Here is a 26,161-nt window from a genome sequence, read left to right on the forward strand (position 1 = left end):
ACAGATTACTACAACTCTGCCATTTGTGGAACTATATACTGTAATTCATTTGTGTATATATGTTGCCTGTTTTAACCTGTAAATAACGCTCTCATTTCTTTTTCCTAGTTAATAAATCCTTAGTTAATAATCCTTAGTTAATGGCTATAAGCATGGTCTTCAGTGTGAGATTTGAGGTACAAACTGACCTGGGGTAAATGACTGGTCTCTTGGGACTAGAAATAACCTGAATCTTTTGTGATCATTTGTGTATGTTAACCATTATCATTAAGTCCAGCTTGCATGGGTGGCAAGGTAGACTGGAGTTCTCAAGAGGACCGTCTGTGACTCCATGGTAAGACAGTTATAGTGCTTCAGGAGTTCACATTTGTATACTGAGTTGGTGAATTCTAATTATAGGACATACAACCAGTTTGGGGAGTCTGCCCTGCTTTTTGATCGTTTGCTCTGAGGTTGGCACTCACAGTCGTGAGCCACTGCAGACAATGTGACACAGACCAAGAAAAAAGTGATATATTATTCATCATAATTTTTAAGTCAATATCAAGATTATAGTTTTTGGATGGGAGTGTCTCAACATTTTGAATTATTGGGACTTGTAACAATGCCAACTTTGAGTCTACAGAGCAGATCCATGTGTAACCCTTATTCCATGAAGGTAGCTAGTTGATGTCTATGAAGGGCCTTGGTGGTATTGATCTGGTTTTTAGTGTCACCTATTTACTAGTAACTGGATCTGATATAACCAATTAGTGCTTCCAGTTCTCAGCGAGGTTGTGAATACAACCAGCACCACTCTGAATCTAAGAACAATTCCAGGATGGCATATCGCTTATACCAAAAAAAATGAGTAAGATTACTCCTCAACACTTCAAACATCCTACAACCCTCATTCCCCCAGCTCCCTGAGGCCTTAGAATGTGCCCTTGGCATTCCTACTAGAACATACATGCTTCAACTATGATTTTTGACAGTTCTACATTCAAATGGATCCAGGTTGGCAGACAGGTGTAGCTAGAAGGTGCAGTGAGACAGGAAACAATTTTAAATAGAAGCAGTGGTTAAAACTCTATGGGGACAGCAAACTGAGGCCTGGTCTACACTACAAGTTTATGTGGGATTTGGCAGCATTAAATCAAATTAACCCTGCACCCGTCCACACAACTAAGCCATTTTTTTTTACATAAAGGGCTCTTAAAACTGATTTCTGTACTCCTCCCCAACGAGGGGATTAGCACTGAAATCGACATCACCGTTTCGAATTAGGGTTAGTGTGTACGCAATTCGAAGGTATTGGCCTCCGGGAGCTATCCCACAGTGCACCATTGTGACCGCTCTGGACAGCACTCTGAACTCAGATGCACTGGCCAGGTGTACAGAAAAAGCCCCGGGAACTTTTGAATCTCATTTCCTGTTTGACCAGGTGAGCTCATCAGCACAGGTGACCATGCAGTCCCAGAATCGCAAAAGAGCTCCAGCATGGACCGAATGGGAGGTACTGGATCTGATCGCTGTATGGGGAGAGGAATCCGTGCTATCAGAACTACATTCCAAAAGACGAAATGCCAAAACATTTCAAAAAATCTCCGAGGCCATGAGGGACAGAGGCTACACAGTGCTGTGTGAAACTTAAGGAGCTCAGACAAGCGTACCAAAAAACCAAAGAATCAAACGGACGCTCTGGCACAGAGCCCAGACATGTCGCTTCTACGCTGAGCTGCATGCAATTCTAGGGGGGGGGGGCACTACCACTACCCCACCCTTGTCCGTGGACTCCGATGATGGGGTACTCTCCGCCATGCCTGAGGATTTTGTGGACAGAGAAGATGAGGAGGACGAGCTTGAGAAGAGCACACAGCACACCGTTCTCCCCGACAGCCAGGATCTTTTTATCACCCTGACTGAAATACCCTCCCAACCCAACAAAGCCAGAGAAGGGATCTCTGGTGAGTGTACCTTTTTAAATATAATACATGTTTATAAAAGCAAGCATTTTTTAATGATTAAGTAGCCCTGAGGACTTGGGATGCATTCGTGGCCAGTACTGCTACTGGAAAAGTCTGTTAATGTGTCGGGGGATGGAGTGGAAATCCTCCAGGGACATCTCCATGAAGCTCTCCTGGAGGTACTCTAAAAGCCTTTGCAGAAGGTTTCTGGGGACAGCAGCCTTATTCTGTCCTCCACAGTAGGACACTTTACCACGCCATGCTAGTAGCAAGTAATCTGGTATCATTGCATGACAAAGCCTGGCAGCGTATGGTCCCAGTGTTTGCTGGCATTCAAGCAACATCCGTTCTTTATCTCTCTGTGTTATCCTCAGGAGAGTGATATCGTTCATGGTAACCTGGTTGAAATAGGGGAATTTAATTAAGGGGACATTCAGAGGTGGCCGTTCCTACTGGGCTGTTTGCCTGTGGCTGAAAAGAAATCCTCCCTGCAGTTAGCCACGCGGTGTGGGGGAAGAGGGGGCATTGGCACTGAGCTGTTCGCGTTTGGCTAGCAGGGATCTTCCCTGATACCAGCCACGCAGTGCGGGGAGGGGTAAAGCGATCATCCCAAAGAATTGGATTGGGGGTGGGGGGGGTTAGTTTGGTTTCTGCTGCTGCACGTTAACAGGAAAACCGCAGCACTAAATGGCCAACTCAGCGTGCTTTGCTTGGTATGGGAGAGGAGGGCGCTGCTGTTATGAAGGTTGCAGAAGCCGAAAGACTATGGCTTATCATGGTCGCCTGCAAGCCGAATTCTGTTGCCCGGCACTGCGTGTGTGATCTCTAACACCAAAGCCGCAGGCACTCAATATAAGATGCAAAATGCGACCTTGTAGCAAAATCACACGTGCTATGTAATGTGAATAGTGTTGTTCACCGTGAAAGAGTATAGCCATTGTTCTGTAAAATGTACTTTTTAAAATACTTCACTCCCTTTTTTTCCTCCAGCAGCTGCAAGTGTTTCAAGCCTCCCTCCTCTGTCCGAAAGGCCATCTCAGATAAGGCGGTGAAAAAAACGCACGTGCAATGCAATGTTCTCTGAGCTCATGCAGTTGTCCAGCACTGACAGAGCTCAGCAGAATGTGTGGAGGGACGCAATAACAGAGTACAGGAAAGTGGCCGATGAACGTGAGGAGAGGTGGCAGCAGGCACCCTGGACAGTAGTCAGGAGCTGTTCAACTATAGGCTGAGCAAGTGCAGAACGGTGGTAGAGTGTGCATTTGGATGTTTAAAGGGTCGCTGGCGCAGTTTACTGACTCACTCAGACCTCAGCGAAACCAATATTCCCATTGTTATTGCTGCTTGCTGTGTCCTCCACAATCTCTATGAGAGTAAGGGGGAGACGTTTATGGCGGGGTGGGAGGTTGATGCAAATTGCCTGGCAGCTGAATACGCACAGCCAGACACCAGGGCCCTCTACCACCATTCTGCACTTGCTCAGCCTATAGTTGAACAGCTCCTGACTACTGTCCAGGGTGCCTGTGTATGGCTTCATGAGCCAGGGCATTAAGGGGTAGGCTGGGTCCCCAGGGATAACTATAGGCATTTCAATATCCCCAACAGTTATTTTCTGTTCTGGGAAGTAAATCCCTTCCTGCAGCCGTTTAAACAGATCAGAGTTCCTGAAGACGTGAGCATCATGAACCTTTCCCAGCCATCCCACGTTGATGTTGGTGAAACGTCCCTTGTGATCCACCAGTGCTTGCAGCAACATTGAAAAGTACCCCATGCGGTTTATGTACTGGCTGCCCTGGTGGTCCGGTCCCAAGATAGGGATATGCTTTCCGTCTATAGCCCCACCACAGTTAGGGAATCCCATTGCAGCAAAGCCATCTAGTATGACCTGCACATTTCCCATAGTCACTACCTTTGATAGCAGCAGCTCAATGATTGCGTTGGCTACTTGCATCACAGCAACCCCCACAGTAGATTTGCCCACTCCAAATTGATTACCGACTGATCGGTAGCTGTCTGGCGTTGCAAGCTTCCACAGGGCTATTGCCACTCACTTGTGAACTGTGAGGGCTGCTCTCATCTTGGTTTTCTTGTGCTTCAGAGCAGGGGAAAGCAAGTCACCAAGTTCCATGAAAGTGCCCTTACGCATGCAAAAGTTTTGGAGCCACTGGGAATCGTCCCAAACCTGCAACACTATGCGGTCCCACCACTCTGTGCTTGTTTCCCAGGCCTAGAATCGGGGTTCCACGGCATGAGCCTGCCCCAGTAATACCATGATCTCCAAATTGCTGGGGACTGCGGTTTTAGAGAAATCTGTGTTCATGTCCTCATCACCACGCTTCTGTCACCTCCTCGCCTGGTTTTTCAGGTGCTGGTTCTGCATAAACTGCACAATAATGCATGAGGTGTTTACAATGGTCATAACTGCTGCGGTGAGCTGAACGGGCTCCATGCTTGCTGTGCTATGGCGTCTGCTCGGGCAATCCAGGGAAAAGGGCATGAAATGATTGTCTGCTGTTGCTTTCACGGGGGGAGGGAAGGTTGACTGATGACATTTACCCATAACCACCTGCGACAAATTTTTGCCCCATCAGGCATTGGGAGATCAGCCCAGAATTCCAATGGGCAGCGGGGACTGCGGGAACTGTGTGTGACCAAGTTCCTCCTCTGCCTTTGTGGGTCCTGCGCTTATTGGTGGATTTGCTCACTTCAGAGGTTCACAGCAGCCCTCAGTTTGGCCATGTTCATGGCTCAAATCTGCCGTTCACTCAGTTAGCCTCGTCATTGGCCAGCGCGGGGAAAAGGAAGAAGAACAATCCCCACAGTCTCTGCTGATCCACCTAGTGGATCGGGGAACAGGCCAGAGACCTTCCCCTCTGGTGGAATCCACAGTCCAGGTCAACTCCTCCGGTATCAAGTAGGGAGCTGGGGGAATGGAGGAATGGGGGGAACCCGGGCCCACCCTCTACTTCGGGTTCCAGCCCAGGACCCTGTGGATTGCAGCTGTTTACAATGGCTCCCGTAACAGCTGAGTGACAGCTACAACTCCCTGGGCTACTTCCCCATGGCCTCCTCCCAACACCTTCTTTATTCTCACCACAGGACCTTCCTCCTGATGTCTGATAATGCTTGTACTTCTCAGACTTCCAGTAGTACGCCTTCTCACTCTCAGCTTCTTGTGCCTCTTGCTCTCAGCTCCTCGCACGCACACCACAAACTGAAGTGAGCTCCTTTTTAAACACAGGTGCCTTGATTAGCCTGCCTTAATTGATTCTAGCAGCTTCTTGATTGGCTGCAGGTGTTCTAATCAGCCTGTCTGCCTTAATTGTTTCTAGAAAGTTCCTGATTGCTCTGGAACGTTCCCTGTTACCTTAGTCAGGGAAAAGGGACCTACTTAACCTGGGGCTAATACATCTGCCTTCTATCACTCTCCTGTAGCCATCTGGCCTGACCGTGTCACATGCGGGATAGCTACCTACAGTGCGCTGCTCAGAATGTCAATGCTTGCCAAAGTACTGTGGATGCACACCGCCAAATTAATGTGCTTAGTGTGGATGCATGCACTCCACTTTATACAATCTGTTCCCAAAAATTGACTTCTGTAAAATGGGAGTACTTTCGTAGTGTAGACATGGCCTGAGTGTTTCTTATAAAATACAGTCTAACACAGAGATCCTAAGCTCATTCAGGTCATATGAGATCTGCATAAAGCAACTGCAGACCCAAAGCTTCTCTAAACCTAAACAGAGGGCTGTCTCAGAAGCAGGAACACTCTCATTCCACCAAAGGCAACTCACTTCAACTCCTCACAGGTGCTAACAGAATTCACTGTCCAACTTGAACCTTTCTCTTCAACAGGCCAGGCAAAGCTTCTTTGACGGGATCAGAACAAGGAACACCAGACAGCTTATCCTATGGAACCTTTCACAAACCTTTTCTTTCACTTCCAGGGGAGTGTGTATTGGTGGAAGGGCCAGCAGGATCAATGCAAAAGATTGCAAAGAGCTCTTTGAGTACTACCAGACTCTGTTCCCTTACCTTCCACAAAACTGTTCTGCTACCTTACTCAGCTCCCACCCCACTTCCCACTCAATATTGCTTTGCTTCAGGAAAGGGCAGGGAAAATAGGTTGTGAGAGCAAGTTTCCATTTTCAGTGAATACTTTGTACTGGAGCAGAGAACTTTGCGGTTTAGGTACAGTATTTTTCACACTTCAATGCAGGGCACACGTGAAAGAGGCAGAGAGTGGATTTAAAATATAACACATTATAGGATATATCATTATTCACACAGAAATCTGTAGCCATCCCATGGGAAACTGGTGTTATTTCACTGCTTGAACACTGGCACCAGAAATTATAAAATGATTAAACTAAGAACATATGAACATAATGACCATACTGGGTCAGACCATGTTCCATCTAGCCCAGGATCCTGTCTTCCTGTCTTTAAAAGTGGCCAATGCCAGGTGCTTCAGAGGGAATGAAGAGGCAATCACTGAGTAATCTATCCCCTATCATCCATTCCCAGCTTTTGGTAAACAGAAGCTAGGGACAATCAGAGCATGTTGTTGCATCCCTCACCATCCTAGCTAATAGCCATTAATGGACCTATCCTCCATGAACTAATCAATGTTATGGAAAACCCAAGGTGTGCGGAAGAAATTGACTATACACCAGTTCAAGCTTCTTCCTTTTATTTATTGTTGTCTCTCTCATTTTGAGTCTTAATCTCACATCTTAAAAGGCTGTTTCACACATCTGGGTTTTGAAAATATAATAGTTGTTTGTACAGAGGGCTTTTGTTCATGGCATTATTATAGAACAAATAGCATTTGATCTTATATGCACAATCATTTGTTTAGTGGTAGTATCTTCTAGTAAGGCTATCTCAGGGAACTGAGAATAATATAGTCTAGAAGTGCATATTTTTTTCCCAGCCAACAAAAGGAAATTTTTGCTGTGCCACCGATCTAGACTGTTCTCAGTGGTAGCAGATGACAGAACAAGGAATGATGGTCTCAAGTTGCAGTGGGGGAGGTTTAGGCTGGATATTAGGAAAAACTTTTTTTCACTAGGAGGGTGGTGAAACACTGGAATGTGTTACCTAGGGAGGTGGTGGAATCTCCTTCCTTAGAGGTTTTTAAAATCAGGCTTGACAAAGCCCTGGCTGCGTTCTATTTAGTTGGTGTTGGTCCTTCTTGGAGCAGGGGTTGGACTAGATGACCTCCTGAAGTCCCTTCCAATCCTGATATTCTATGATTCTATGAGCTCTTTCACTTGACTTGGCCTGTATTATTGGCATATATGACAAGCCTTAACAACTTCTTCAATGCCTGTTCATTTGAGACCAGCATAAAATGTCTCTTGTCCTGCTTTTGAACCCCTTTCATATCTATACTGTACTCTTTTGAGAGCATCCCTATCCCATGGAAGATGTCCTCAAACTCTTCCTCAATTATAGTAGTCCCCTACCCCTTTAAAGAGTGCACCCTTTTGATGAGACCACGGGCTTGACTTGGTTATAACCCAATAACGGGATCTCTTTTCCTGGGTACTATTATGAAGTGTAACTGTAATATGGGGCTTTTGTCTGTTAGCGCATCCGTTGTGGAGCGATGGGGAACTACACCAAGCTGGGTTCATCCCCCTCATGCCATCATACCCAATTCTGCATTTGTTAAGTCCTTGTCATGACCCAAAAACGTAGCTTTTTCCCAGGGTCACACTGTGTTCACAGGCTACTGCTTGGCATTCATGCTTTTTGCCTCTCTCTCTCTCTCTCTGTTCTTGTCTTTTACAAACTTTTCTCTTCTGCCTTCCTGCACACATAATCTCAGACCCAAAATGTTACTCTGCCAAAAGCTCCTAGGCAGGTTCACACACTCCTTTTGTCTTGGATGTGGACTTATTCTTACAGTTCTGTTAACAGAAGGGTGAGTTCATACCTATCCATCTCAATGAGGTTTTAACTTTCCCCGACTTCGCTGCAGGACAGTGAGCTCTCTGACAGTGGCAGAGTAACTGGATGAGCTCTTCAGTTCTAATCATCTTAGGCCTGGTCTCCACTAAGAATTTAGGGCAGGTCTACACTACAAACTTGCATCTGGTGAAGACGCTCTAAGCTGATGGGAGACAAGTCTCCCATCAGCTTAACAACTCCACCTCCATGAGAGACAGTAGCTACGTCAGTGGAAAGCCCTATGGTCTACACAGGGGGATCAAGATCGGTATAACTATGTCGCTCAGGGGTGTGGATTTTTCATACCGAAGTAAGTGTGTAGTGTAGACCTGGCCCTCCATCGGTATAGCGATGTCTCTCAGAGGTGTGAAAAATCCACACATACCCCTGAGAGACGTAGCGATACCAACCTAATCCCTGGTAGAGACAGCACGGGGTCGATGGAGGTGGATTACCTGCACTAACGGGAGAATCTCTCCTGTCAGTGTAGGTAGTGTCTACACTGTAGCATTTTAAGTGTAGACGTTCCATTAGATCACATCTAAACTTTAGCCCTGTACTGGTATAACTACCTCACGCAGGGATGTGAAAAATCCACCCCTCCAAACAATGTAGTTATATTAACTTAACCCGCCCCCCCCCCAACACCATCACCACCACCACGTAGACAGTGCTACATCGATGGGAGAGCTTCTCCCATTCAAATGGCTACCACCTCTCGGAGAGGTGGATTAACTACACCTATGGGAGAAGCTCTCCCGTCTGTGTAGGAGCGTCTTCACTTATGTGCTTCAGCAGTGCAGCTGTGCCAATGCAGTGTTTTAAGTTTAGACCTGCCCTTAGTCCAGCTCTACTTGCTAAGATAAAAACATTTGATTTAACAGAAAGAATGGCATTAGAGAAGTAATATCCACCTTCTCAACTATGGCTCACACAGTAAATTATGTAGAAATCAGGGCGGGGGGAGGATGCACTGGGAATATTATTTTAATTCATGTTCCAGCTATAAATTATTAAACTAATATCTAAAAGAGGACTCCACAGGATTTTTGTGAATGATCAAACATCCTGTTGAAAGGAAGAGGGAGTACTACACTCCTCATGCCACTCCTAGGCGTGACTGCAATAAATAATGATAACCATGCAAATATAAACTTCAGTCACACTGCACAGCTCTCAGCAGGAACACAGCAAAACAGGTCACACTGGCAAAAGGTTTTAGCCTGATTTGGGGAAGTTGTACATTAAAAAAGAGAAACAGGAAAAGATGCAGGGAATATGATGTTTTACAAAGAGGAATGGCATCTGATGTTGGGTAAAACGAGATACTTTACTATTCCAGAACCTTGGCTCCAGGGTTGCCACCTTTCTAATTGTTCATAACTGGACCATGAGGCCCAGCACTTCTCTGCCTCTTCCACCAATGCTCTGCCTCTTTCCTTGAGGCCCCACCTGCTTCCTCCACCTCTTCCTCCAACTCCCTGCCCCAGCTCCCCTTTTTCCCCAAGGCCTCGCCTCCGTCACTCACTTCTCTTCCCTCCTCCCCTATCGCTCACTGAATCGTCTCCACCTCCCTCCCTCCCCTGCCTAGGCTCCCTCTGCTCTGAGGCTGGCATGGAAGATGCTGCAGACTGACAAGGAGCCTGGCTGCAGGTAGGAGACAGGACTGGCTAAGCAGGGGCTAGCGTAGGTTAATGATCTAGCATCTCCCCTCACCCTGCAGTATCTGGATTTTTGGCGTCCGGTCGGTACATCTGACTGGACACTTCCAGGTCTTCTTTTCAACCTGATTTTTGGTCAAAAACCAGGCACCGTGTCCTCTCTTTTTATACTCTCTATAAAAGTTCTGGAGAGTATTATAGATACTAACTGCCTCTCACATAGGACACATTGTATTCAGACTGCTCTTAATTTATGGCTCAAATAAGTAAGACTTACCGGTAATTATGCTTTACAGTTCTTCTACATAGAATCATAGAATCATAGAATATCAGGGTTGGAAGGGACCTCAGGAGGTCATCTAGTCCAACCACCTGCTCAAAAGCAGGACCAATCCCCAATTAAATCATCCCAGCCAGGGCTTTGTCAAGCCTGACCTTAAAAACTTCTAAGGAAGGAGATTCCACCACTTCCCTAGGCAATGCATTCCAGTGTTTCACCACCCTCCTAGTGAAAAAGTTTTTCCTAATATCCAACCTAAACCTCCCCCACTGCAACTTGAGATCATTACTACTTGTCCTGTCCTCTTCTACCTCTGAGAATAGTCTAGAACCATCCTCTCTGGAACCACCTCTCAGGTAGTTGAAAGTAGCTATCAAATCCCCCCTCATTCTTCTCTTCTGCAGACTAAACAATCCCAGTTCCCTCAGCCTCTCCTCATAAGTCATGTGTTCCAGACCCCTAATCATTTTTGTTGCCCTTCGCTGGACTCTTTCCAATTTATCCACATCCTTCTTGTAGTGTGGGGCCCAAAACTGGACACAGTACTCCAGATGAGGCCTCACCAATGTCGAATAGAGGGGGACGATCACGTCCCTCGATCTGCTCGCTATGCCCCTACTTATAGATCCCAAAATGCCATTGGCCTTCTTGGCAACAAGGGCACACTGCTGACTCATATCCAGCTTCTCGTCCACTGTCACCCCAGGTCCTTTTCCGCAGAACTGCTGCCTAGCCATTCGGTCCCTAGTCTGTAGCTGTGCATTGGGTTCTTCCGTCCTAAGTGCAGGACCCTGCACTTATCCTTATTGAACCTCATCAGATTTCTTTTGGCCCAATCCTCCAATTTGTCTAGGTCCCTCTGTATCCTATCCCTGCTCTCCAGCGTATGTACCACTCCTCCCAGTTTAGTATCATCCGCAAATTTGCTGAGAGTGCAATCCACACCATCCTCCAGATCATTTATGAAGATATTGAACAAAACCGACCCCAGGACCGACCCTGGGGCACTCCACTTGACACCGGCTGCCAACTAGACATGGAGCCATTGATCACTACCCGTGATCTACATCACAGATTTTCAAACCCTATTCTCTATAAAATAAAGCTAGTTTTCCATATAAGGAATTTTCTAGGTTCCACTGTGATTGTGTTTAACAATGTGAAGCTGCTTCCTATTTAAAATAGTTTCCAATTAACTTTTCCCTTTTCTAAAATTGTTTTCACTGCTCTGTCCCTTATCAACCCTATTTCTAATCTGCAATAACCACTTCCTTCCACAAGGGCTCACCCCAGAACAAATCCTGCTTGCACTCTTGTCTTTTCTGCTATGAGAGAAGGTGGGTGAGGGAATATCTTCCATTGGATCACCTTCTGTTGGTGAGAGAGACAAACTTTTGAGCCACACAGAGCTCTTCTTCAGGTCTGGTAAAGGAACTGCCAGCGTCACAGCAAAATGGAAGGTTGAATAGATTGTCCTCATAAGTAGTTACCACATATTATAAGGGACCATTCAAGGTAAAGCAGCCCATTAACACCTTTTCTGCTTCTGGCTGGCTAATAGATGACTTAGGCCTTGTCTACACTACAAAGTTTTGTTCGCAAAAGTTATGCCGCTTTAATTAAAGTTCTTTCATTAAAATCGCTGTTGCTTGTCCGCACTGTGCTCCTTGCGTCAGCAAGTGCATCCACACTAGCAGCTCTTGCATCGACACAGGGAGCAGTGTGCTGTGATAGCTATTCCCACTGTGCAACTGGGGCAGGGTGCTTTGGGAAGGTGTTTGCAATGCCTCATGGGGCAGGTACAGCATCACATGATGCAGGTTTCTCAATCCCAACATTTGGGGAGCATCCTAGTAGATTGTCAGCTGCTTTTTCAACTGAAGTGTGTGGGAGAGAGAGAGGAGAGTGGTGTGTCTGTGACAGGAGAGACAGCAGGCTGACCGACCTATCCTGAGGAAGGAGGGGGACACCCCCACCCCACGTCAGCCCCTCTCTCCCAAAGCAGCCCGCTCTGCCTGCCTGCCTATGGTTCTGTGATTCCCTCCGAGTTCTCCCACAACCTCCTCAGCTGCCGGGAGTGGCATCCTGCACAGCTCTGTGAGCTCTCCATGCTGAGGAACATCAAAAAGCAGCACAGCAATCTTTCTTCCCTCCCCCCCCCCCCCCGCCCCCACTTCCGGCTACTGCTGTGTTCCCAGTGCAGGGCAGACCAGATGCATTCCACTCTAATTATTTGCTCTTTGTTCCCCAAAGGGAGGAGCATGCTCAGTTGTCAGATACTTCCTGGAAGCTTTGAAAGGGAAGGGGCACATGCCTGCAGGGCAGCAGAGATCAAAACACTGAGCAGAGCAGTCATGGCAGGCATTGTGGGATACTGGCAGAAGCCAGTTCTGTCGACAAAACAAACAGCAGTGTGTACACTTAGGTTTTGTCGCTTTAACTTTGCAGCAAAAGGCTTTATGCCTCTCGTTGAGGTGGTTTTATTTTTGACGGCAAAACAACAGAGTTTTGCTGCCAAAAGTAGCTTTGTAGTGTGGACATCTCCCCTGTTTTGTCGGCAAAATGCAGCTTTTGCCAAGAAAACTTTGTAGCGTAGACAAGACCTTAATCTCTGTTGTCCAGCCTCTCACAACATTTGCAGCACTATTTCAGTCTCTCTTGGCTTGTCTTCACATACTGCGCTACAGTGGCTCTTCTCGTCAGCGTAGTTAATCAACCTCCCAATGAGGTGCTAGGTATGTCTGCAAGAGAAGCTCTCGGACTGACACAGCACTGTCTATACACAGGGTTATATCACTGTAACTACATTGCTCAGGGGTGTGGATTTTTCACACTCCTGAGCAAGGTAGTTATACCAATATAGGTATGTAATGTAGACCTGACCTATAACTAAATGCCTACAAATGCCACATTCTTCTGGCACCTTCTTCTCCAAGTTCCTATTGCTATTTTCAGCCTCTCACATTAGAATACCCCATACCCAACCCAACTACCCCATAGGAGCCAAATTCTGCCCTCAGTGCATCTTTGCAGCCCCATTCAGAATCTTTAGTTCATAGTTTAGTTCACAAAAATGTTCTTTTAAAGACATTTTTAAGAAGAATCAAAGAACAACAAAAATATTAAGGGCACCTTGGCACAGACAAATATTTGGCTTGATGTGTAACCGTTTACTATTATTTATTTAGCATTTACAAAGTGCTCAGCACTGGGCACAATGCAGAGGAATAACAATTCCTGCTCCAAGGAGGCCACAATCTTTCACATCCTAACAATCTTACAACCACAACCTGATCCGAATGTCCATTTTTAAGCACATGTAAATAATAAGCAAGCTACCTAGAGAAAGGATCATCTCGTGAAGAGGCTGCTGATCTTTCTGACATGAAAAATTGAGGTTTACAAAACTAGTAAAACCAGAGGAGAGAACTTTTAGATCACAAGAGAGCAGCATCTGTAGCTCCTATACCATAAAAAAAAAAAAAAAAAAAAAGGATTTCCAACAGTAAGAAAAAGAAAGCAGGGGTTTGCTCTAAATTTTACATAGTGTGTAATAAAAACATAAGCAAGAAGCACCTGAGAAGCATAACTGGTGCTGAACCTTCCAATGGCATTTTAGTATGTGCAAGTGGGTAATGAATACGATTCATGAAAAACACACTAAACAAATGCCCAATGGCATTTTAGTATGTGCAAGTGGGTAATGAATACGATTCATGAAAAACACACTAAACAAATGCTTAACCATGCACTTAAGGGTAAAACTAGTTCCTTCCTCTGGGGAAGTTCTGCAGGCATTAATAATGGAGGGGATGTAGAAGGGAAGACAAAGCATGAGGGGACAGAATGTGGTTGGGTCCAAGTTGGAAACGTGTCAGAGGAGAAGCCCCTATGCAGATCTTCCTGTTCCCCACTCCCCACATAGGGATGGTTCTGCGGCAGAGGCCACAGAGGTTCCATATCTTAGGCAGAGGAGTATTCTTCTCCTTTACATCCTCTAAAACATCTGCCCAGCACTTGGCTGGGCACTGTGCTCTGCATTCATCCCCATGCACATGAAAGTTACACACAATACATGACTAATAATAGACTATCTAGAATTATTAAGTGAATGAATTCAACTTAGAATCTAGTTTCTGCTTGAGGAAATGAAAGGCAGTTCTGAGGGCAGACTGAAGACTCTACCTTCCAATCACTACACTAAAACACTTACTGCCACTTCTAAGAGTTTGAGGAAAGAGAGCAAACTGCAGTTCAGAGATATAGAATATAGCTTCAAGTAGTTAAAAGCTCGATGATTTTTTTTACGACAGCAAGTTTGAAAGAGAGGCAAACTTAAGAAGCTGAGGAACAAAGTTTGAGTTTCATTATAAAAATAAGTCAAGTTTGACCGGTGTCTTGAATGATCTCTGCAGACCTCATGCTCATTCTCAGGCCAATACTCTGTTGCCAGCCCATTTGAGGTAAGGTGATATTTGAACACGCTTGCAATTACGCTTTCCCCCAGCCCCATCAGCTGTTCCATGGAATGGTCTTGGAGGTAATAACCTTTTTGGTAGGGGTAAAGGGACAGTAGGTCAGTACGTGATACAAAGAAGGATGCACCAAGATGCCCTAGACCATTCACCATTAAAACCAGAAAATAAGAGTGATTTAACTCCAAAAGAGTCATCAGGAGAAATATGTATGCAAGTAAGTACACATTTACATCTTTATATCACAATGATTGTGCAGTCACAACAGTTATAACTGAGAAATTGCAATACAATGTGTATTGTAATTCCCTGATTTCACACACAGATCCACAACTTTCAAAGATTTTTGAAAAGTTTAAGAGAAATCTTATTGAGTTGTTTTTGAGTTATGGGGTAGTGAATAAACTAAAACACTTAAAAGAAAATTTCACTACTTTTTTTTTTTTTTTTTTTGGTAAAACCACGGCTACTGAAAGAGAGGTGAAATTTGAAACTTGACATATTCACAAGAACTCAGAGACACAGTCCTCATTAGAGATGAGTCTTTGTGTGTTTTGAAATATATCTATCCATTAGGTTTCAGCGTAACAGCCGTGTTAGTCTGTATTCGCAAAAAGAAAAGGAGTACTTGTGGCACCTTAGAGACTAACCAATTTATTTGAGCATAAGCTTTCGTGAGCTACAGCTCACTTCATCGGATGCATACTGTGGAAACTGCAGAAGACATTATATACACAGAGACCATGAAACAATACCTCCTCCCACCCCACTCTCCTGCTGGTAATAGCTTATCTAAAGTGATCACTCTCCTTACAATGAGTATGATAATCAAGTTGGGCCATTTCCAGCACAAATCCAGGTTTTCTCACCCTCCGCCCCGCCATACACACAAACTCGCTCTCCTGCTGGTAATAGCCCATCCAAAGTGACCACTCTCTTTACAATGTGTATGATAATCAAGGTGGGCCATTTCCAGCACAAATCCAGGTTTTCTCACCCCCCGCCCCTTTTTCCAAAAACCACACACACAAACTCACTCTCCTGCAGCAGGAGTGTGGGGTGGGAGGAGGTATACGAAAGCTTATGCTCAAATAAATTGGTTAGTCTCTAAGGTGCCACAAGTACTCCTTATCTATCCATTAGTTAACCAAAACATACCCTTTTGAAAACTATGTACTGAGAGTGCACCACAGAAAAAAGACCTTAAGACCAAGATTTTCTTTTTAAGAGGGGAGTGCGGGTTGGGGAGAACCTAAACTTAGGTTCCTACATCCATAGTTGGGCACCTATATATATGGGCTGATTTTTCAAAAGTGCAAAGCACATAGTGAAATTAATGCTCAACACTATTGAAAACTAGGTCACCTGTTTAAATGCCTTAATATGGATTTAAAGTTCTGGCCTACTTCTACTCATGTTTACTTAAGAATGTACTGTGCATGCAAGCACAGCTAGTTAAGCACCACTTGTGGATTCAGTGAACTTATAAGGGACTTTTGTAAGTACTGCAGTTTGAGTAATTTGGAATTTTTTTTTAATTATTCATTGTTCTTAAAATACCAAGGAAATTAAATGTAAAAATCGGAGTGAGAGCAACTTTAAAGACACACTGTTAAAATCACAAATTGTCAGGAAACACAAAAGCAAAGGATCTCATAAAATAGTAATTTGACCACACTCATTATGTATACTATTGTCTAGTCACCTCTTTCATGTTAAATATGTCTCTTACGGCCATTTTAAACACAGCTCTAAGTAAAGTCACATGGCTGCACCATAAGTCAGGCAGGGACACAATCTCCGCTGCTGTCCCTTCACTTAAGAAGGTGCAAACTCTTTCCTGGGAAAAGAGGCCTGATCCTACTTGCTTCCCCTTCTTTAAGGGTGACCTGCACCCCAGGACACTAGCAGGAAATACTCCCCATAGTCAAGAAAATGCAAAGACTGTACTTACTATTATTTATTTCTACTGCAATAATATCTAGAGAGGTCTTGAGCAGGTTGGAGACCTAATTGTGCTAAACACTGCCCAGACACATAGTAAACGACAGTCCCTGCCTCAAAGAGATTACAACTCAGCCCTGCTTCTACACAAAGGGCTTAAGGGCAACCCGGGAGATTCTTCACAGCTTTCCTTCAACTATACACTCACTCAAAGGCCAAATACAGTTTGGCCCGTTGCATTACACTATTTTTCTCATAAAATATCTACCCTAAAATATACAGGAAGTACAACATGGCTGAGTTAATGTGGCTCTTGGCCATACATTTTGCATTCCTGGCTTCTTCTTACTCTGCCTGTGCAACCAAAATAAAACAGCTTTTTGTAATAATTGTGCTGTTTATGTGTAAACTGTGTTGAAGCAGTCTGTGCCCTCCATTTCCTTGGTACTAGAAATGATTTCAGAAATTATTTTATATACTTAGTTTAATGCCTTTTCTTGGTGTGAACACAATCTTCACTTGCTGTAATGTGTGCTACACACATGCAGTAAGGATAACATATACCTCAAATAACAGAGACAATGAACAGAGACAAGAAATGACTATATTACCATAAATAGACAAATAAAGAACTACTGCAACCGTTGAAAAATAGAACTACTTATAAGCTTCAAAAAGAAAAGGAGTACTTGTGGCACCTTAGTCTCTAAGGTGCCACAAGTACTCCTTTTCTTTTTGCGAATACAGCAGAACACGGCTGCTACTCTGAAACTTATAAGCTTCAGTGAGTTTGCTGAAGCCTTTTCAAGGCTTACAATATTTATGCTGCTGCAGCTGACAAATATGTTAGAGTTCCAGGTCAGAATAAAAGCATAGGAAGGTAAAATTCACAGAGCTGGTGAAAATGTACAGGTTTTTGTACAGTAACACATCTTTCCCTATGATGTTCAATGTTTGATCTAACATGCACAATGAAATAAAAGTGATGAACACACAGTCACTGTAGAAGGAGGATAAGCCTTTGTTAAAAATAGAAAATCAGCCATTTATTCAAAGTACTGAAATTAGCTTTTTTTAAAAAGCTGATTTAGTCTGAACCTCTATTCTGAAATGATAGTCAAGAACCAAAACACAAAAGTAATTTGATGCAATTTTGTTCTCCTTTGATTAAGCAGTATAATTTTAAAACATCTTTTCTAGAGTAATTGTAATTATATAGGGAGTGGGGGAGAAGATTGTGTTTGGCTTGTAGCTAAAATACAGAACTGGAGATTTGAAATCTATTCCTGGCTCTGCCACAGCCTTTAAGTGTAACCTAGGACACTTCACTTAACCTTTCTAAGTCTCAGTTTCTGGCCAGTAAAATGGAAACAATAATGCAGTCCTACCATCACAGTGGTATTGAATATATTGGGCTTACTTTTGATCTCACTGCCAGTGTACATCTGGAGTTACAGTTGTTTGGAAAATTGGGTTTATTTTTATGTACATTTTTGATGAAAAGGAGAAAAGAATGCATTTGTGTTGGAAAAACAAAAACCCAAACCCGGAACATTTTGGAGGGGTTTTTTCCCTATAAAAACATGAACATTTTGAGGAAAGCATATACTTTCTGCTGAAATTATTGTTTAATCGAAAACCCAATCTTCTGTTGAAAAAAAAGTTTTGATGGACATTTTTCAACCAGCCCGAATCTGGAGTAATAGAAAGCTGCATCTGGTTTATTAATGTTTGTAAAGTGTTTTGAGATGGGTAGGACTAGAAGTAGAAAGTGTTGTCAAATAGCTTTATTATTGTTACATATCAGAAATAATTCATGAACTGAGAGTTCTTCAACTCAGCTAGTATCTTTCTAGCACTCTTTAAGAGCAAAGGAGCACTGATAAATGGAATTCAAATCCTTTAGTAATACTACAGTTGTCTATTGAGAACTGAAATGTGTGGGAGATGGATATGGCATGGACAAAATAAAAAAGCTAAATTAAATCTATGACAACAAAGTAACAGCAAAGCAAAGCAGTTGCACCTCATCAACACCTTTATATAAGCCTTTGAAATGTCACTGCTAAATAAAGCACAATACTCAGTTTCCGCCATTCACATGAAGAGGATTTTGTGTTGTAACGAAGCTATTAGCAGGCAATGCAGTTCTATGAAGCCAGCAAAATGGCCCATATTCACAAAATCCATTTTCGGTCCAGAGTTAACAAATTTAAACATTTTGAAGTGGGCAGGACAGTGGGGCTATGCTCAGGTGTAGGAATCTACCTGCTCAGATCAGATCAAAGTTCTGGTGCCTAAGTCATTAAACAATAAAAATCAAGAACCATGCTGCAAAGCACCAATACAATTAAGGTATAACAATAATTAAGCGTAAAACTGACTTGAGGTAGCCATTTTAATCAAAAGATGGGCTGGTGGAAGCAGGAATGGAGTTCTAGTCATGCCAAGGTAGACTCTAAAAACCACACTGGAGGACTTTATTGCAAGCCATAAGAATAAATATTTTTACTTATGATCCATTTAAGTGTCAAACACAACAGGACTTCCTTCTGCCAAATCCACAACAAAAGTCTGCAGGCTCAATGCAACCAAGTTCCAGAGTAAAACAGGAAAACCACCCTGACTCTCCTCAACTCCTGCTTCTTCTTAGAGAACCTCCTTTTCTTATTCAAGACCCACCACCCCACAGCACTTCCCCTTCTTAGACCCCAATCATTAAACAGTATACAACCTAATCCTGTACCATACAAGTCAATGGGAGTTCTGCCACTGACTTCAGTGGGAACCGGAGTAGAGGATGGTTGCATGTTTCAAGCAGTGCTCTAGAAAGCCAGAGGATTTGGGCACAGTTCTCAACTCCACCACAGATTTATGTGACCTTGGGCTGAAATTTTAAAAAGAGCTCAGGGTCCATCATTTGGGCCAGACTTTCAGAATAACCTGGCCACAAATGTCACCAGAGGAACAGCTGGGTGCTGAACACTTCCAAAAATCTGGCCTTTATTTAGGTACCTAAAGTGGTTCGGCAGTGATGGGGTGCATATAAGTACTTAGATTAGAGCTGAGTGAAATTTTTGGACAAAACTTTATTTTTCCAAAAAATGCACCCTCAGGTGGGCTCTTTTTTTCAAAATGTATTTCCATTTTATTTTTTAAAAAGGTTAAAAAAACTCAAATAAAATGAAATGTTTCATTTCCAGTCTGAACAAGTTTGACGTGAAGCAACAGTTTGACTTTTTCATTTTGCTAAAAAATTTTAGTTTCAGGTTGACCGGAAGCAAATAATTTTTTTTTTTTTTTGGGGGGTACACGCTACAGCTTCAGTGGGTGTAAGTTATGTCGCTCAGGGGCGTGAAAAAGTTACATCGACCTAAGCGCTGGAGTGGACCGTGCTATGTCAGTGGGAGAGCTTCTCCTGCCGACATAGCTACTGCCACTCACGGAGGCTGGAGCGATTAAGTCAACGGGAGAGCTCTCTCCCAACGGTGGTTTAGAGCGTTTGCACTAGAAGCACTACAGCATCGCAGCTGCATCAGTGCAGCTGTGCCAGTGTAAGCTCTCTAGTGCAGTCATAGCCTAAGAGCCTTCCTCTATCAAGAAGAGAGAGTTAACCCCTCCCTGTCAGCTTCCAGACTAGGACGACCAAGTGCCCAGTTTCAACTGAAAAGTCCGGTGGAAAAGGGCACCTCATCCGATCTACTGACTGGACAACAAAAATCTGGTTATTATAGGTAGTGAAGGTGCCGGGTCCTGACTCTCACCAGCCCCTACTCAGCCAGGACCATCTCCTAGCTATGTCGGCCAGCTGCAGCTCCCAGCCGCATCTCCACAGGTGAGTCCCTTCCGAACTGGGCGGGAGGTGGGGGGAGGAAAGAGAAGAAGAGCAGCAAGTGATGTGGGGGAGGAGGAAGAGGAGCAAACAGGGGGCAGGGCCTGAACCTCAGGGGGAAGAGGTGGGCAAGGGAGGTTCTGGCACTCCTGTTGGAATGTCCAGTTTTTAAATATTAAACAAAGTTGGCAACCCTAGTCCAGACAAGACTTCTATATTCTACTGCTTAATTTAAAAAAAAAAAAAAAAAGAAATAGTTTCAGCTTTTAACATGCATATACCATAAATGGCAGCATGAAATGACATAAATTCTGTTCTGCAGACGTGCTATCTATATAATCATCATTGAAAATAAAAATAAATTTATAAAGTGTGACGCCTACTGTCAATTATCAAAATGCTAATTTAGGAAACAGCACTCAAGAATGCCCAAGATTATCCAGGGAATTAATCATAAACTAGGACAGCTCACAGTCCCAGGTAAAGTCAATTATTAATTCCCAGGAAATTCTCCAAGATGAGATCATTATAGCTATTGTAACAGTTGGGGAGCAGGGAAGAGTGGGTATTTATGAAACCACAATGATCACAACCTCCCTAGGGGCCATGTTTTATGTTTCCCCTGCAGGTCACCTGTAAATAGCATGTGTACCCAGATGGGCAGCAGGAATGTGGGATCCAGGCAGCCACTTCCCCAAGCTGAATGCGCTGAGGTGCAGGCATGATGGGAAGGATGGCAACAGCAGGAGAAATCTATCCCTACCTGTCTCCTTCTCTCTCTCTTTTTTTGGTAAGGTGGGGGGTAAGGTGGGGAAGAGATTTTGATGAGCTTCTCACCCTCACCTCAGGGTCCACAAGCTAACAAACAGTTCTCTACAGTGTCATCGGAAGAGAAAATGTAAAAGATGCTGAGGTGCCAGGCAGCTTTAGAGATGGCATCTGAATTCTGTTTTCAATCTGTGTTCCATTGTGGTTATAGTTCTCTAGCTCTTCTTGTTGTCAGCTGTTCACAGACCTTCTGAAACTTCCCTGGTCTGACCCGTCTTATAAACATTTTAGACATAAGGTCACAGCTTTCATTAAGTACATATGTGAGACTGACTGTATTGCCTGGGCTGCCTGTCAGTATAATCTCTTTAGGACAAACACCCATTCTGGTGTCTCACTTGGGTTGTAACTTGGATGTCAAAACAAAATAGGACATCAGTCTTAGACACTATGAACATTTTAGCATAAGCCAGATCTTCAGGTGATAGAAATTGAAATACTCTATTGACTTCAATTTACCCACAACTGAGGATCTGGCCAAACATTTAAAAACCTTATAATGCAATTCCCCTTACCGTTTGCTGTAGGTCAGGTATTATAATTCGTATCACTAATGTGTTGCTCCTACTGTCTTCCATTCTGCTGCTTGGTTTCTCTGATGTAGCCCTGATAGTATCATAAATAGTTTCTTCTTTGGAGCTGTCTGATTCAGATTCAGCAGAATAATCTGAAAAGCTTTGTGCCATCTCATCTTCACTTGATGTTGGACTGCGAGGCATGTTCAGTTTCTCTTACTTCATATGGCTATCAACACAAAACACAAGACAAAGGCAAATTATAGGTAAAGTTTCAAACATGGTTCAGATTGAGGTTTTAGTGTATTTTTTAAGATAATGTACACTTAACAATGAAGTTATCTGTTTTCTCTTACCTCTTTTTCCCTCCCCCCATTTGTATGAGTTGGCAGAGTGCAATGGAAATAAATGTGGTTAGCAGTTCACTAAAGAAAGAGGGGCAGGGGGAAAGCGAGATGACCTTTCTTCCATGTCACACCCAATCTTCAAAAGGATCCAGAATAGATGACAAGAGTACCAGCCTTGATCCTAAATGGTAATGTTGTAAACTACATTTGGATTAAGTCAGTCTCCAGGGAGTAGTTTTCCCAGTACAAACAGTACTTTCAATAGAATAATGTAGATATAAAAAGAGCTTCCAAATTAAATGTAATGCTAACAGAATGGTTGATGTATTGTGAGTCTTATTTGTACAAAATGTATGGATATGACTTCAAAAAAGCTACATTATTAAAAAAACAGAATGGTCTGACAGGCACAAACTATTTGAAATACAGGCAGTCCTTGACTTTACAATGTTCAACTTATGACGAACGGCACTTACAACGTTTCTGAATTGACACCCTGATTTGACTTATGACGATTGGTTTCAACTTTATGATGCTCAGTCCCTCAGTGGGGAGTATGTTGCAGTTACGAGTTATGACATTTTGACTTACGACGCAATTTTCAGGAACCAATTGTGTCATAAGTCCAAGGACTGCCTGTACATTTCACTGATGAATTGTGAGGAGGTAGCAGGAAAATTGTCCAAAGAAAGGCTTTTTGGGTGAGACGCATCAGTATGGATACGGTGCAAATATGCAGACTATTTCATGGAAGTGAAGGACTGATAATACTGCATGGAGCCAGACTTAGTGCATGCAGATATAACATTGCCTTGCCCCAGGCCTGTCAATGTCCATTGACATCAACACTATTGCAATCCTGGCCATAGCAAACCTCCAGTCATGCTAAACTGAATACAGATTTTTGTGATGTTGGCAAACATCTAGTATGGAGTAGGCTAAAACCAAACACATTTTCACTTGTAAACTAAGTAGCTTTGAACCAAGGTGTCTAGCTTTATATTTCTACAGCATCTTCATCAAAGGGTCTCATATGCAGAACTGGTAGAAAAATTTCTTTCTTGACAAAGCCCTGGCTGGGATGATTTAACTGGGATTTGGTCCTGCTTCGAGCAGGGGGTTGGACTAGATGACCTTCTGGGGTCCCTTCCAACCCTTATATTCTATGATTCTATGATTCTATGATTCTTTCAATCTTTTTTCAAACACACACCAATACCTTTTTTCCAAAATGGAAATGTCCATTTTCAGTTAAATTTTTCAGATTTTCATTAAAAAATTGCTTTGTATTTTTTGCCAACCAAACACCAACATTTTTCAGTTTTCACTTGCCAAAAACCACAAATATTTTTTCACCATTTTTCAATGAAACCCCACAAACAAATCTAAGAAAATTTTCAACAAAAAATATTTTTTTTTATTTTCATCAGTATTTTTCAAAGGGGGGAAAAATCATTTCCCAGCCAGGTTTACTCACACTGTTAGGCAAGTACCATAGGCATTTTACAAAAGAGGCAAGCTAAGCACAGAAGGTTGATCAATTTGGTCAAAGTCATTCACAAAACAATTCAGTGGGAATCCAGAAGTCATGATACCCCAGGCTGTCTACAACATGCTTTTCCTACCACAAATATTGGGTTAACTTCACTATACCATGAAGCTCTCAAGGGAGTAGATTTGTCAGCAAAGACATCCCGGGGAAATCCTAAAGTCCATATTTAAATTGGCTCAGTTTACTCAGACAATTCCCACTGACTTCAGTGGCAGTTTGCCTGAGCCAGGACTGAATAAAAATTAAGATCTACCTTTGACCTGTGAACTTCAATGGATGCCCTGACTGTGTAAAGACCTCACTATTGGGCCCCAGTGTATTTGGTGAATGGGGTAGAGAAATACTAGAAGAACATTTTACTATGGTGTTTCAGGATACAATCTGAGCCAAATATATTCAACAGTGCTGATTCTCCATTGCCCAACACCTTGTGCAGTCAATTACACCAGTGCAATTTGAATGTGTGAAAGTAGAATGAATTATATTGAAATTATAATTCATTAAAGAAATGCTACTTGAAGGGTTTGTTGAAATATAGTTGTCAGGAAAAGAAACATTAAGGAGTGTGAGACAATGGGTCCTCAAACTAATTAACTTAGAGCTCCTACTGAGCTAGGAGATTGGTAAACGTTAGTATGCAAATAAGATATGTATGTATATTTGTCAGTTTCTGCTTCCTTTTGTCTCTTATGTTAAATTGGCTTTGGCTTTGCTGTATAAATAAGTTAGCTTGAGCCTTAGAGAGGGGCTCACATATCTGGGTGCATTGGCAAAGCGCTTTGCTAATAAAACAGAGTGGTCTGACAAATTATGTGAGTCCTGAACCTGACTTTGACAATTTGGAGGTTCCACCGAGATGGCAATCGTCTTCACTGGGGTCGTGTGACTCCTGACTGATCTTAGGACGGCCGTGGCAAGCCGGCACCTGGGCATTTGGCCCGAGCGGTCCTCCGCCAGAATGGAAGGGTGCATGACCACAGGAAATCTACGCCATCGAACCTGTTGGTTCCCACTCTGTTCTGGTAGGGATCCCGGGATCTGACATCAGGATTCTGGTCAGGTAATTATTTCTGTGTTTTGTCTGAACTGAGGACTGTCTTGTCTCTGTGTCTATCCATCCTCCCTGTGGTGTGTTTGAGTCTGGGCGCCGTCTCCATCCAGGGATCGGCTGACCAAAGGGTTCCTGTCCCCACGGTCTGAGTGAGTGAAATCTGCAGAATCGCAGCCACACCGCGCCTTGGGTAAAACCCTTTGTGTGAAAGCAAGGGCGATTGAGGCAGTAGCCTGTGGGCTCCTTTTGTGTGTTGCACCAGGTATCGCTCTGACGAACCCGACTTTTCTTCTTGTGTGATTGGTGTGTAAAGTCCTCCTGTACGGGTAACCAGACGTCTAAGTCGGGACAGTTCCCTAAAGGAACACCGGCTCAGTTTATGTATTTTAGGAAGGGTCCGGACTCCTGTAAATTTCTGGAAAAATGGTCTAGGCTAACTCAGGAGAATCCCAAAATTCAGTGGCCACTGTTAGGATCTTGGGACAAAGACCGAGTAGACATCTTAAAAGACAAACTCGGCCAACCTAAAACTAAATTGGCAAAAGGAGAGGTTGATTGTTTCATGCAGTGGTGGGAAGAGGTAAATCATAGGTGGACTGAATCAAAACTTGCCTCTCTCAAAGATTCTGGCTTCTATCCCACCAGATGCAACTCATTTTACTCTTGTTAATTTGTGCTCTACTTTCTTTTCTGTCCTGGTTCACCCTGACTCCCAGTTCCTGTTTGCCTTTTCTTACAAGGGGCAACAGTACACATGGACCACACTGCCCCAGGGGTATACTGAAAGCCCGTCATATTTTTCCCAAGCATTAGCCCGAGACCTTGCTGATCTTGTTGTCCCGTCCAGGTCCACACTAGTCCAATATGTAGATGATCTACTCCTCTGTTCCCCTTCATTGTCTGCCTCTGAAACTGACTCTTTAGTGCTCCTTACTTCCCTAGCAAATAAGGGTCACACAGCTTCTCGCTCTAAACTACAACTCTGTCAAGCTTCTGTCACATACCTTGGCTTTCTCCTCTCCCAGGGTTCCCGTGCACTTTCTCCCACCCGCGTCCAAGCTATCCTTAGCTTTCCCCGACTCCGCTCCCCACGCCAGGTTTGGAAGTTTTTAGGCATGGCTGGATTTTGCAGACAATGGATTCCCCAATATGCCTCCCTTGCAAAACCTCTCCAGGAACTCACTCGATTCTCTGTGCCTGACCCCATGCCGTGGCCCCCGAGGCCAATTCTGCCTTCGTTTCCCTCAAACAGGGTTTGGCTTCTGGCCCTGCCTTAGGGCTGCCTGACTATTCTAAGCCTTTTACCCTTTTCTGCCATGAGCAATCTGGGTGTGTACTTGGAGTTCTCACTTAGATGCATGGAGAAAAGAACCGCCCAGTGGCTTATTTCTCTGCCACTTTAGACCCTATTGCCCAAGGCTTACCCCCCTGCCTGCGTGCTGTGGCTGCTGCAGCGCGCCTAGTCGAAATGTCTGATTCCCTTGTTCTCCGCTCTCCTCTTACCCTCCTGGTCCCTCACTGACCTCACCCTGCTCCAAGACTCTGCCCCAGAAACCGAGAAAGAATCCTGGGTTGCCCAAGGTTGCTCTCTACATCCCGATTCTTTTTGGTGCTCACCTACTGCCGCCTTTGTAGCCCCCTTTTCACTCTACCCGTCTCTGGCCGCCCTGCTACACGGTGTTTCACATGTCGGAAAGGAGGGGATGGTCTCTGCTGTAACTAAGACAGGATGGTGGGCCCCCCATTTTAGCTCTTTTGCAGCCCACCACTGT

At 43.8% G+C, this 26,161-nt stretch overlaps 1 protein-coding gene and 1 long non-coding RNA gene across 5 annotated transcripts in view; one reads left to right on the forward strand and one right to left on the reverse strand.

Moving 5' to 3' along the window:
• Positions 1-21,643, reverse strand: part of SHANK2 (SH3 and multiple ankyrin repeat domains 2) — a 539,125-nt gene extending 517,482 nt beyond the window's left edge. For all 4 annotated transcript variants that reach the window (XM_075129488.1, XM_075129487.1, XM_048855923.2 and 1 more), the window contains exon 1: positions 21,440-21,643. In XM_075129488.1, coding sequence (XP_074985589.1) covers positions 21,440-21,643 — 204 coding nt within the window. The remainder of the gene's footprint in view (positions 1-21,439) is intronic.
• Positions 1,430-25,600, forward strand: LOC142072521 (uncharacterized). The gene is made up of 4 exons (XR_012668921.1): positions 1,430-1,946; positions 19,999-20,099; positions 20,725-21,974; positions 24,184-25,600. It is a non-coding gene; the product is annotated as an uncharacterized LOC142072521 (long non-coding RNA).
• The last annotated feature ends 561 nt before the right edge of the window (positions 25,601-26,161 follow it).

Source organism: Caretta caretta, chromosome 6 (genome assembly GCF_965140235.1).
Source record: "Caretta caretta isolate rCarCar2 chromosome 6, rCarCar1.hap1, whole genome shotgun sequence".
NCBI classification, from domain to species: Eukaryota; Metazoa; Chordata; order Testudines; family Cheloniidae; genus Caretta; species Caretta caretta.